Genomic DNA, 13561 nt, shown 5'->3' on the forward strand with positions numbered 1-13561 from the left:
AGCATGGGAGATGGAGCACGATGGGGAATGCGCAGCATGGGGATGGAGCACGATGGGGGGTGCGCAGCATGGGGGATGGAGCACGATGGGGAGTGCGCAGCATGGGGATGGAGCACGATGGGGGGTGCGCAGCATGGGGGATGGAGCACGATGGGAGGTGCACACCTCCCCCCAACACACACACACACACACACACACACACACACACTGGGAACCACAAACACCGCCCTACACAGACACCCACACACACAGACAACGCCCCACACACACAACACTCAACACACAAACACCGCGGCATACATAAATATACGCACATACCGCACAACACACACATTGCACAAAACATACCTCACCCCAAAACACACCACACACACACAAACCGCGCAACACACACACAACGCTCCACAAACAACGCAACACACGCAACACACATACAACACCGCTCTCACCCCCCGTCACACCCAGACAACACCCAGAACATGTACAGCGCTTACACAAACACTTGGTAACTACACACAACAACATCTAATATATATAACAAAAATTATACATTAACTACACAATAAATTCTAGAATACCCGATGCTTTAGAATCGGGCCACCTTCTAGTCTTAGATAAAAGCGCTGTGTGTTGTTCCAGTCTGAACAGATCCTAAATACATTCATTTACACTGTATCAGAAGAAGCGGCTGCTATTACAGCATATTACAGCTGTCTTTCAGACGTATATGTCAGTAGGATTTTCTAGCATGTTTTTATCATATGCCGCTGTATAGAATGATGCACCAGTCGGCGCTATACCATACATTAGAAAACCTCCCTACATATTGACACAAAACGGACGGTCTGGCCTCTGTCGGGTGTATAGGGGCTGTGGGATGTGCGAGGCCGGGAGCGTTCTATGAAGTGAGTGTGAGCGGACCTAGCGCCTATATGTTGTGTTGTATATTTCTGTCCCTTGTACTGTGCCTGTGCCTTTAAGGGGAAGCCTGCAGTCACTGGGAGGCGTATCAGGGCTGGACTAATCAGGTGCCTGCACTCCGTCCTTGCTGCAGCCTGGGTCAGCGGCGTCTTCTCTCTGCAGACTCTATCATGCCTTTCTTGGATTTTGACACTAACCTGCCCAGTATACCCGGGGAGTTTACTGACAAGCTGTGTGCGGCAGCGGCAGCAATCCTGGGCAAACCCAAGGAGGTGAGCGCTGGGCTATTGTAGACCATGCTTCTTATGGCTCTCTGTGCTTTGATTGGAAAACGCTGATTTAGGCCTTGTTTGTTAGTATTTTATTTCCTACAATGTGCAATACAGGGTAATATTGTGGTACCGTGTTAGCCATTTATTTTGTTTCCTATAATGCTTTATATACTTGTCACACTGTGAGGCTGTATGGGACAGCAAAAACAAGTGATCCAGCTCAACTGGGGCAAAGTCCGGCATGCAGGGATAACACTCTGGCAGTGCAAGGGTCCAGTAGAAGAAAGAAAAATCCAGCTTCCGGATATCATGTTTTATATAGGCCTGTCTATGTAGCAATAGTTCACTATAGGGAACCTGGCACTGTATATGCAGTCTGGTCTGTGCACACTATGGTATAGGCGAGACGCTGAGCAGGATGACATATACAGTGGCATTATATCTATATGTGACGCCCCTGCTGGACTATCAGGTCGTCACGGTACTGCACAAACTGCCCTTCCATGCAATATCCCCCTCCCTCTTGGTTCTGGGTCCCTATCTAATGGTGTTGCCTCCAACAGCAAATCAAATCCTAGATACACCCATCAGACACACCAGTGGACGGCTTGAGTGGAATAGAGTCGCCCACCTGGGGAGTCAGGGAGGGGAGGTGAGGAGTGTAGTCAGTCAGTGAGTGGAGAGTTGGGAAGTAGCCATCAAGCTGTGAGGAGCTCAGAGGAGGTCGGGAGTGGTGGCTCCCAAGAGAAGCTGTCTAGGTTGCAGACGGTGATCTGGGTCTAGAGGAGTGAGACCCCCGGTCGCAGGGGATTGCAGCTAGGTGCCTGGACCTGTCAAGGAGGACGGTCAGCAGCCTTGCACTGTCACCGGTCCGGGACTGAAGACACGGCGGGTAAACGGACCCTAGGTTGGGGACAAGCTTCAGGCAACCCTACAATTCACCTGAGGAGAACGGAGCCTTTATGATCTGTTTCCACCGGCTCCAGAATCGGGGCATTAGCACAACGAAGGGGGATAGGGCCTTCCAACCAAAACGGTCCAGAAAATCCCAAGCGTGAGCCCTGAGATTTTCTACCCGTGGAGGGCCACGATACCTTGCTTCCCCACTCAATCATCCTGGGTACTCCCAACGGCCGCGGCGGTACTGCCAATTACCGTACACCATGGGTGGCGTCACAAACTCTCTCTCCCCTGTAAATACCCCCCCCCTTCTTCATTCGAGTGTGGCCCCTAGCCCCCGGGTCCGGAGTCCCTCGAGTCACGAATAATCGCCCCCGGATCCAAGCGGTTTGGACCGCTGCAGGGGCGGCACATATACATTATATGGCTGATGGCCAAAGAGGCTAACTTAGCTGATTCTCCCATACATAGGAGAGTAAGAAAGCTGTCCCCAGGTATCACTGCCGGCCACTCATCTCCACAGTCTGAAAGTGGACATGTCCAATATCAGCCAATGCGGCTAACATTAGTCTATGGGGCCATTTGATTCTATTCTATTTGTTAAAATCCATGATGTATCCATGAGTCCAGGGGGCGGCCCTAGTCAGTGATGATCGCTCCATACACCGTCATACAGGGAAGATCACTGAATAGTTTAGCCCTCTGGACCCGTACAGAGATCAAGGATATGATAGGATTAACCCCTGCAGTGAATACCATAATGAAAAACAACAAACTTGCCAAAACTATGTATTTTCATCATACAGCTGACAAAAAAGTGGAATGAATCGCAATCAAAAAGGTAACATGTAGATAAACATGGTACCACTGAAAGCGTCACCTCATCCCGCAAAAAAACAAGCCCCCATACAGCTCCATCAGCAAAAAAATAAAAAAGCTATAGCTCTCACAATACAGCAATGCAAAAACTACTTTGTTTTTCTAGAAAATTGTTCTTACGGTGTAAAAGTGGTAAAACAAAAAAAAGCCTATAGAAATGTGGTACCGCTGTAATTACACTTACCCGAAGAATAACGCGGTCTTATAATTGTTATGACCTGGCAAACAGCGTAAAAAAGCAAACACATTTAATTCCTGAATTGCTGTTTCTTCTTGATTTTTGCCTCATAGAAAGCAAAATAAAAAATGTGGCCCAAAATGGTACCAATAAAACCTCCAACTCTTCATGCCTATAACAACATTTTAGTAAAGTAACATTAGTGTGGTAAAAATGTATTTTTTTTTTATTTTCATGGCTCAACGTTATAACATTTTATGAAGCACCTGGGGGCGCAAAATGCTCACTAAGCATCTAGATAAATTCCTTAAGGTGTCTAGTTTCTAAAATGGGGTCACTTGTGGGGGAGCTCCACTATTTAGGCACCTCAGGGGGTCTCCAAATGCAACATGGCATCAGCTATCTATTCCAGCTAATGTTGCGCTCTAAAATTCAAATAACGCTCCTTCCCTTCTGAGCCCTGCCGTGCCCCAAACTGTAGGTTTCCACTACACATGGGGAGAAATTGCACAACAAATTGTATGTTTTTTCCTTATTACCCTTGTGAAAATGCTAAATTATAATTTTTGTGGGAAAAAGTACAATTTTAATTTTTTTCCTCCACATTGCTTTAATTTCTTGGATGTGGTATTGAGCAGTGTGAGAGTGCAGTTTTTAGAATGGTGTCACCTTTGGGTATTTTCTGTCACTTAGGTCTCTCAAATTCACTTCAAATGTGAAAAAAATAAATTAAAATGTTTTTGTAAATTTTGCTGGACAAATGAGAAATTGCTATTGACCTTTGAACTCTTCTAACTTCTTAACACAAAAAAAGAGATTTAAAAAATTCTGCTGATGTAAAGTAAACATGTGAGAAATGTTATTTATTAACTGTTTTGTGTGACATACAGTAACTCTCTGGTTTAAGGGTATATAAAGTCAAAGTATGAAAATTGCAAAATATTTTTACAAATAAAAGTAAAAAATATCAGCCTAAATTTACCACTATCATGAAGTACAATGTGTCACAAAAAGAACTGTCAGAATCACTGGGATCCGTTGAAGCGTTTCAGAGTTATTACTTCATAAACTAACACTGGTCATAATTGAAAAAAATGACCCGGTCAGGAAGGAGAAAACCAACGCAGCATGCTGCAGGTGTAATCCGATCTGTAGTCACTTGCACCCATTCAAGTCTATGGGTGCGAGTGAAATATTGCACTGCACTCAGATGACACCGGAGTGCAGTGCGATATATGCATCAGCTGATAATGGAGGAGATGGGGAGATTAATCCTTCCCTCTCCTCTGCAGCTGTGATCTGATCGCAGGATCGCATCACAGTTGCATCACACTCGCAGCAGAACGGGAGCCGGGGGTCATTCCCATATTGCATTCAATGCCATACGCTCGTGTTTCCCTAGCCTTCAGCAGCATAATTGACTCATTCTGTACTTGTATATACTGATACAGCAAGTTTGGGAGAGTTAAGCAGGCTTTACACGCTACGATTTCGCTACAGCGATCTCGTTGGGGTCACGGATTTTGTGACGCACATCCAGCCGCTGTAGCGATGTCGTAGCGTGTGACTCCTAGGAGCGATTTTGGATCGTTGCAAAAACGTCCAAAATCACTCCTCGTTGACATGGGGGTCTGCTGCCAGTTATCGCTGCTGTCGCTGGGGCGAAGTTGATCCTCGTCCCTGCGGCAGCACACATCGCTACGTGTGACGCCGCAGGAACGAGGATCATCTCTTTACCTGCCTCCGGCCACAATGCGGAAGGAAGGAGATGGGCAGGATGTTACGTCCCGCTCATCTCCGCCCCTCCGCTTACATTGGGCGGCCGCTTAGTGATGTCACTGTGACGCCAAACGGACCGCCCCCTTAGAAAGGAGGCAGTTTGCCGGTCACAGCGACGTCGAAGGACAGGTAAGTATGTGTGACGGGGGTGCGTGATTTCGTGCGCGACAGGCAGCGATATGCCCGTCGCGCACAAACGATGGGGGCGGGTGTCATGCTAGAGATATCGGGCCGGATATCGCAGCATGTAAAGCCACCCTTATGCTGAGGTACATATGATTTTGGTCTGCCTGGTTGGGACCCAGTAGAAAAAAAGTTTGTGAAGCCTTGTATTAATAGAACACTCCTGGAGATCAAACTTGCATGAACATTTTTGAATGTCTCGTAATAAGAATTCTCATGTAAGTTTTATCTCCAGAAGTGCACTGATATCTCTCCCTTGTGTGACAGATTTATGTAACAACTTTTATTAGGGGATACAACTTACTGCAACTAACGCTATTAAGACGACCTGTACAATGAAAAAATGTGGAAAAGTTCATATATCTGCGCGTGTGCGCGTGCATATATCTAAAATATATACAGTGCCTACAAGTAGTATTCAACCCCTTGCAGATTTAGCAGGTTTGATAAGATGCAAATAAGTTAGAGCCTGCAAACTTCAAACAAGAGCAGGATTTATTAACAGATGCATAAATCTTACAAACCAACAAGTTATGTTGCTCAGTTAAATTTTAATAAATTTTCAACATGACAGTGTGGGTCAATTATTATTCAACCCCTAGGTTTAATATTTTGTGGAATAACCCTTGTTTGCAATTACAGCTAATAATCGTCTTTTATAAGACCTGATCAGGCCGGTACAGGTCTCTGGAGTTATCTTGGCCCACTCCTCCATGCAGATCTTCTCCAAGTTATCTAGGTTCTTTGGGTGTCTCATGTGGACTTTAATCTTGAGCTCCTTCCATAAGTTTTCAATTGGGTTAAGGTCAGGAGACTGACTAGGCCACTGCAACACCTTGATTTTTTCCCTCTTGAACCCGGCCTTGGTTTTCTTGGCTGTGTGCTTTGGGTCGTTGTCTTGTTGGAAGATGAAATGACGACCCATCTTAAGATCCTTGATGGAGGAGCGGAGGTTCTTGGCCAAAATCTCCAGGTAGGCCGTGCTATCCATCTTCCCATGGATGCGGACCAGATGGCCAGGCCCCTTGGCTGAGAAACAGCCCCACAGCATGATGCTGCCACCACCATGCTTGACTGTAGGGATGGTATTCTTGGGGTCGTATGCAGTGCCATCCAGTCTCCAAACGTCACGTGTGTGGTTGGCACCAAAGATCTCAATCTTGGTCTCATCAGACCAGAGAACCTTGAACCAGTCTGTCTCAGAGTCCTCCAAGTGATCATAAGCAAACTGTAGACGAGCCTTGACATGACGCTTTGAAAGTAAAGGTACCTTACGGGTTCATCTGGAACGGAGACCATTGCGGTGGAGTATGTTACTTATGGTATTGACTGAAACCAATGTCCCCACTGCCATGAGATCTTCCCGGAGCTCCTTCCTTGTTGTCCTTGGGTTAGCCTTGACTCTTCGGACAAGCCTGTCCTCGGCACGGGTGGAAACTTTCAAAGGCTGTCCAGGCCGTGGAAGGCTAACAGTAGTTCCATAAGCCTTCCACTTCCAGATGATGCTCCCAACAGTGGAGACAGGTAGGCCCAACTCCTTGGAAAGGGTTTTGTACCCCTTGCCAGCCTTGTGACCCTCCACGATCTTGTCTCTGATGGCCTTGGAATGCTCCTTTGTCTTTCCCATGTTGACCAAGTATGAGTGCTGTTCACAAGTTTGGGGAGGGTCTTAATTAGTCAGAAAAGACTGGAAAAAGAGATAATTAATCCAAACAAGTGAAGCTCATTGTTCTTTGTGCCTGAAATATTTCTCAATACTTTAGGGGAACCAAACAGATCTCTGGTGGATTGAGGGGTTGAATAATAAATGACCCTCTGAATAAACTTTTCACAATTTAAAACAAAAATAAAAAAAGAAATAACATTCTTTTTTGCTGCAGTGCATTTCACACTTCCAGGCTGATCTACAGTCCAAATGTCACAATGCCAAGTTAATTCCGAATGCGTATACCTGCTAAATCTGCAGGGGGTTGAATACTACTTTTAGGCACTGTATATATATGCACACACTAGTACCTTGGAAAAGTATTTTATACCCTGTACAACGTCCCACATTTTTTTGCTCATGTTACACCCACAAACTTAAATGTATTTCATGCAATATAGTACGAAGTGTTTGTGGATTGTGAAATAGATTATTCAACAGTTCTCCGTGAGCAGTTCAGAGCTTAGTTTTTTTTTGTTATAACCTAACCCTGGTTAGGGTTTTATTTTTTTTATACCCTAACCCTGCTCTTCTTCACAACTTTTTCCCTGACCTGTCTGGTGTGTTCCTTGGTTTTCATATTATTGTTTGATTTGTAATGTTCTCAAAGAAACCTCTGAGTCTTTCACAAAACAGCTGTAGTCATACTGAGAATAAATTACAGACAGGTGGGCTCAATTTACTAATTAAATAACTTCTGGATCCAATTGGTCACTCAGGAATTTATTTAGGGATATCAGACTCCAGGGGACTGAATACAAATGAATGTCACAATTTTCAGATTTATATTTTTCAAGCATTTAGAAAACAGTATTTAATTTCCTTTACACTTCACAAATAGTTGCTAATTAATGTTGGTATATTACATAAAATCCCAATAAAACACATTTTAAATTTGTGATTGTAACAAAAAAATATTGGAAGAAGTTCACCCTATGAATATTTTTTTTCAAGTCACTGTAAGAATGTAAGTTAACAAATATGAAAAGCTGCACTGGAAATAGACATTGTAACTTAATGTAACAGAGAGCATGTGCTATCAAATAACCCGTTATATGTCTCCACAGAGAGTAAATGCAACTGTGAGAAGCGGCTTGTCAATGGTGATCGGTGGCTCATCAGCCCCTTGTGCTCAGCTGGTAATCTCTTCCATCGGAGTTGTGGGCACTGCGGAGCAGAACAAGGAGCACAGTGCTAAATTCTTTGACTTTTTAACAACAGAACTAAACTTGGGAAAAGATAGGTACAGTTCGTTTGTGGGAAAGCTACAATTTTTGAAAATTGTCATAAAATATTCTATAGAAATCATTCAACCAAATATTGACCTTTCGGCCTCACCTATTCAACAGTCTTATGGCACTTGTTTTTCAAGAGCAACAATAGGGCTGATATGGAAGTGCAGAATCCCACTATTATACCTCTGTATAACTTATAAAAACCTATTTTCATAATCGGATGTATCTGAGGGAAAAAGTTTTATGCTCCATTGGACATGTATGCACAATCATTTTAGGGAAGACCCTTTAGTTCAGAAGGAGAACAATGTAGCCTACATGGCAGTACATGGTCCAGGGAATACTCGAGTAGGGATTATTAATATTATTTATTATTATAGCGCCATTTATCCCATGGCGCTTTACATGTTAAAGGGGTATACAAAATAGGGACAAGTACAATAATCATAAACAATACAAGGCACGGTAATACTTTAGTAGGTTCAGGGTTGAGGAAGGGACAGATTCTGGAAATATTTTTGAGTTGGACGTGGCGAGAGCTTGGATGTGCGGTTTGAAGGACAAGGCATGAAGAGTATTCTAAGGCAGCGGATTTCTGGTACACTGCAAGCGTGATGTCATTTATTGGGATAGATAAGGTAGGGGAGGTGGAGGGGATGGACTAAAGATGATGAGTTTGGATTTTGCTACATTGAGCTTTAGGAAGCGTGATGAGACAAAGGAATATATGGCTGATAGACACTCAGGGATTCTGGATAGCAGAGAGGTAATGTCTTGGCCAGAGAGGTAGATCTGAGTGTAATCAGTGTAAACGTTTACGAGGTATGAATTTATATTTCAATTCACTGTATAATGCTTTATTAAATTCTTAATGTTCTTTTTCTCCAGGGTTTTACTACGCTTTCACCCTCTGGAGCCTTGGCAAATAGGAAAAAATGGAACAGTTATGACCTTTTTGTGATGCCAGTAGACCATAATGGAATCATCTCGTAGACACATTCCTGCCTCCTGTTAATCAGTCCAAGAATATATCTAATGATCACTATGAAGTCATCTAAGAAAACGTGTCAACATAGAATACTTCAAAGAAATGCAATTCTGTTAATTAATAATACATCATAATACTGGTTGTTGGAAGGATTTGGTGACTGTATAATAGTCCAATAAAAAAACAAACTATACAGTGTGTTGGGATTTCATCTGCTCAACCCATATAAAATCATGAGTTTATTAGTTGAGGGAATTAATGAATTTGTCGCTCCATTGGGAGACCCAGACAATTGGGTGTATAGCTTCTGCCTCTGGAGGCCACACAAAGTATTACACTTTTAAAAAAGTGTAACCCCTCCCCTCTGCCTATACACCCTCCCGTGGATCACGGGCTCCCCAGTTTTATGCTTTGTGTGGAAGGAGGCACACATCCACTCATGCATTCTCATACATAGTTATGACGGATGGAAGAAAAGAGGACCCCGATGGGGTCCCCGGCATGTTCCCTTCTCACCCCACTATGTCGGCGGTGTTGTTAAGGTTGAGGTACCCATTGCGGGTACAGAGGCTGGAGCCACATGCCGTCTCCTTCACCATCCCTTATGCGGCTCTGGGAGAAGTGGGATCCTAAGCGGTCATCCACGTGCTGGGACCGTGCTCCATCTGCAGCCCCTAATGGAACCTGCTGGTCCGGAGCTTCTTCACCCCCAGGGACCGGGCCCTGCAACTTGAAGGTACTCTGTGTCCCCATGTGTGGACTGTACAGGGAGGGAGGTCGCTCCTTCTCCCCGGAAGCCGCGGTAGTTCCGTCCGCAGTTTTTTTTCGGCGGACTTCCGCGCCGACCGTGCCTGCTTGTCGGGCACGGCCTTAAATTTAGTCCCCGGCTTCGCCGCGGCCTAGTCGAGCAAAATCCCGCCCCCGGGCCTGCCTGTCAGGGCTTAGGGCGGGATTACCGACGTGACGTCGGCTCTGAGGGCTGGAGCATCTTTGCATGTCTCCCCCCACCCTCATTGACCACTTGGGGACTCCAGATTCCCGCTCTTTGCTGGCGCCGCCCTCGGCTCCACACCCCCCCTGAGAGCTCCGGCAGCCATTTTTAGCATTCTGCCGGTGGATGCTACTCAGCGGCAAAGCTCTGCAGCTCTGGGGGACCCACGACAAGGAATCTGGAGGACACACTCCGCTCGTTAGTGGTTGGTAAGCCACACCGGTCACCCGGTGTTGGTCCCCATAGGGTGCCGATATATATATATATATATATATATCTCTGTTCGGAAAGGCTGTATACCCTTTTCCCATATACCCTCAGTGGTCACTCTCCTAGGAGACAACCGCATGTCGTCCACAAGGAGCAAAGCTACTAAGGCACAGACTTTTTTCGCGGCCTGTACCTCTTGTGGGGCTATGTTGCCTGCGGGATCCACCTACCCCCACTGTGATCAATGCTCGACTCCTGCCACGTTTGCTCAGCCGGAGCCTCGGGCACCTGTGGGCCCCTCAGCTCATGTAGATCCCCCGGCTCCCCCTGAGCAGTCTGCAGGGACAGAGTCACCGTCGTTGGCCTCTTTCGCTGCGACACTCTCCCAGTCACTTTCTCAATCCATTGCACAGTCTATGGACAAATGGTCATCTAAGCTCCTTGAGGCTTTGCAGTCCAGACCGGGCCCTTCACAGGCCCCGGCCCCTGTTAGTTTGTCTCCTCCAGGCCCCTCTCGGTCCGCGTCGCAGCGCGCTCCCAGGATAGCCTCTAGGTCCCAGGCGGAGGACTCCTGCCCGGATCGCAGCCCCAGGCCGGCTAAGCGGCCTTGCTGGGACTCTTCCCCGGCCTCCTCATGCTGCTCTGGATCCCAGCTTGATGACTCTCAGGAAGACGAGGCGGACGTGGGAACTCAGGGCTCTGACCCTGACTTCACCCTTAACCTTGATGCCCCTGAGGGGGACGTCTTGGTAAATGATCTTATCTCGTCCATCAACCAGGTGCTGGATCGCTCACCCCCACCTCCTCCTGCAGAGGAGCCGGCTTCTCAGCAGGAGAAACACCAATTTCGATTCCCCAAACGTATGCGCAATACGTTTTTTGATCACTCTAACTTCAGGGACGCTGTCCAGAAGCCCAGAGCGGTCCCGGACAAGCGCTTTGCTAAACGGCACACTGACACGCGTTACCCCTTTTCACCTGAAGTCGTTAAGGGCTGGGCACACTCTCCCAAGGTGGACCCTCCAGTCTCTAGATTGGCTGCTAGGTCCGTTGTGTCTGTTGCCGATGGCGCATCCCTGAAGGATGCCACTGACAGACAAATAGAGCTCTTGGTGAAGTCTATTTGAGGCCACGGGCGCGTCTTTCGCCCCGGCCTTTGCGGCCGTGTGGGCTCTCCAAGCAATCTCGGCATGTCTGACTCAGATTAATGCCGTCACGCGGAATTCTGCTCCGCAGATTTCTTCCTTGACCTCTCAGGCATCAGCATTTTTGTCCTACGCCATGAACGCCATCCTGGACTCCGCTAGCCGTACGGCTGTGGCATCCGCTAACTCCGTGCCAGTCCGCATGGCCATGTGGCTGCGCGAATGGAAAGCAGACTCTGCTTCCAAAAGGTTCTTAACTGGTTTGCCTTTTTCTGGCGACCGTTTGTTTGGCGAACGGTTGGATGAGATTATTAAGGAATCCTCGGGAAAGGACTCCTCCTTACCCCAGTCCAAACCTAAGAGACCTCAGCAGAGAAAAATCCAATCGAGGTTTCGGTCCTTTCGTCCCTCCGCCAAGACCCAATCCTCGTCTTCCAACCAGCCGGAGAAAGGCCAGAGGAACTCCTATGCGTGGCGGTCCAAGTCACGCCCCCAAAAGGCCGTGGGAGGCACTGCCTCCAAGACGGCCTCCACATGACTCCCGGCCTCATCTAACCACATCCTCGGTCGGTGGCAGGCTCTCCCGCTTTGGCGACGCCTGGTGGCCACACGTTCAAGACCGATGGGTTAGAGACATTCTGTCTCATGGTTACAGGATAGAGTTCAACTCTCGTCCTGCGGCTCGTTTCTTCCGAACCTCCCCACCCCCCGCACAGGCCGACCTACTTTTTCAGGCAGTGGACGCTCTAAAGATAGAGGGAGTTGTGATTCCCGTTCCCCTTCAGGAACGTGGTCGCGGATTTTACTCCAACTTGTTCGTGGTGCCAAAAAATGACGGGTCATTCCGTCCCGTTCTGGACCTCAAGCTGCTCAACAGACATGTGAGAACCAGACGGTTTCGGATGGAATCTCTCCGCTCGGTCATCGCCTCGATGTCACAAGGAGACTTCCTAGCATCGATCGACATCAAAGATGCTTATCTCCATGTGCCGATCGCACCCGAACATCAACGTTACCTGCGTTTTGCCATCGGGGACGAACACCTCCAGTTCGTGGCACTGCCTTTCGGCTTGGCGACAGCCCCACGGGTTTTCACCAAAGTCATGGCATCCGTCGTGGCGGTCCTGCACTCTCAGGGCCACTCGGTAATCCCTTACTTGGACGATCTCCTAGTCAGGGCCCCTTCTCTGGTGGAGTGTCAACAAAGTCTTACCGTCACTCTGGCGACTCTCCAGCAGTTCGGGTGGATCATCAATTTCCCGAAATCCAAGTTGACGCCGACCCAATTACTGACTTACCTCGGGATGGAATTTCATACCCAGCCAGCGTTAGTCATGCTACCGCGGGACAAACAGCTTTCTCTGCAGGCGGGGGTGCAGTCACTTCTTCGGAGTCAGTCACACCCCTTAAGGCGCCTCATGCACTTCCTGGGGAAGATGGTTGCAGCTATGGAGGCAGTGCCGTTTGCGCAATTCCATCTACGGCCACTCCAATGGGATATTCTTCGCAAATGGGACAAGAGTGCTGCTTCCCTCGACAAGAACATCTCTCTTTCCCTCGCAACCAAAACAGCACTTCAGTGGTGGCTCCTACCCACATCTCTGGCCCGGGGAAAATCCTTCCTACCCCCAACCTGGGCCGTTGTCACCACGGACGCGAGCCTGTCAGGTTGGGGAGCGGTTTTTCTCCACCACAGGGCTCAAGGAACCTGGACTCCAATAGAATCGTCCCTTCAGATCAATATCCTGGAGATAAGGGCAGTATATCTAGCCCTATTGGCTTTCCATCGGTGGCTGGACGGCAGGCAGATCCGAATCCAGTCGGACAACGCCACTGCCGTCGCCTACATCAACCACCAAGGTGGCACTCGCAGTCGTCAAGCCTTCCAGGAAGTCCGGCGGATTCTGCAGTGGGTGGAAGACACAGACTCCACCATCTCCGCAGTTCACATCCCGGGCGTAGAAAACTGGGAAGCAGATTTTCTCAGTCGTCAGGGCATGGACGCGGGGGAATGGTCTCTTCACCCAGACGTGTTTCGAGAGATCTGTCGCCACTGGGGAACGCCGGACGTCGATCTCATGGCGTCACGACACAACAACAAGGTCCCGGCCTTCATGGCACGGTCTCAGGATCACAGAGCTCTGGCAGCGGACGCTTTGGTCCAGGATTGGTCGC

General features: G+C 47.8%; 1 protein-coding gene across 1 annotated transcript; it reads left to right on the plus strand.

The window, feature by feature from the left end:
* The first annotated feature begins 1012 nt into the window (after positions 1-1012).
* On the plus strand, positions 1013-9233 carry LOC142298994 (D-dopachrome decarboxylase-A-like). Its single transcript, XM_075341803.1, has 3 exons — positions 1013-1193; positions 7885-8060; positions 8941-9233. Exons 1-3 carry the CDS (start codon positions 1092-1094, stop codon positions 9011-9013), a joined length of 351 nt encoding a protein of 116 aa, XP_075197918.1. The 5' UTR covers positions 1013-1091; the 3' UTR covers positions 9014-9233.
* Positions 9234-13561: the final 4328 nt, after the last annotated feature.

This window comes from Anomaloglossus baeobatrachus, chromosome 1 (assembly GCF_048569485.1).
Source record: "Anomaloglossus baeobatrachus isolate aAnoBae1 chromosome 1, aAnoBae1.hap1, whole genome shotgun sequence".
NCBI lineage: Eukaryota > Metazoa > Chordata > Amphibia > Anura > Aromobatidae > Anomaloglossus > Anomaloglossus baeobatrachus.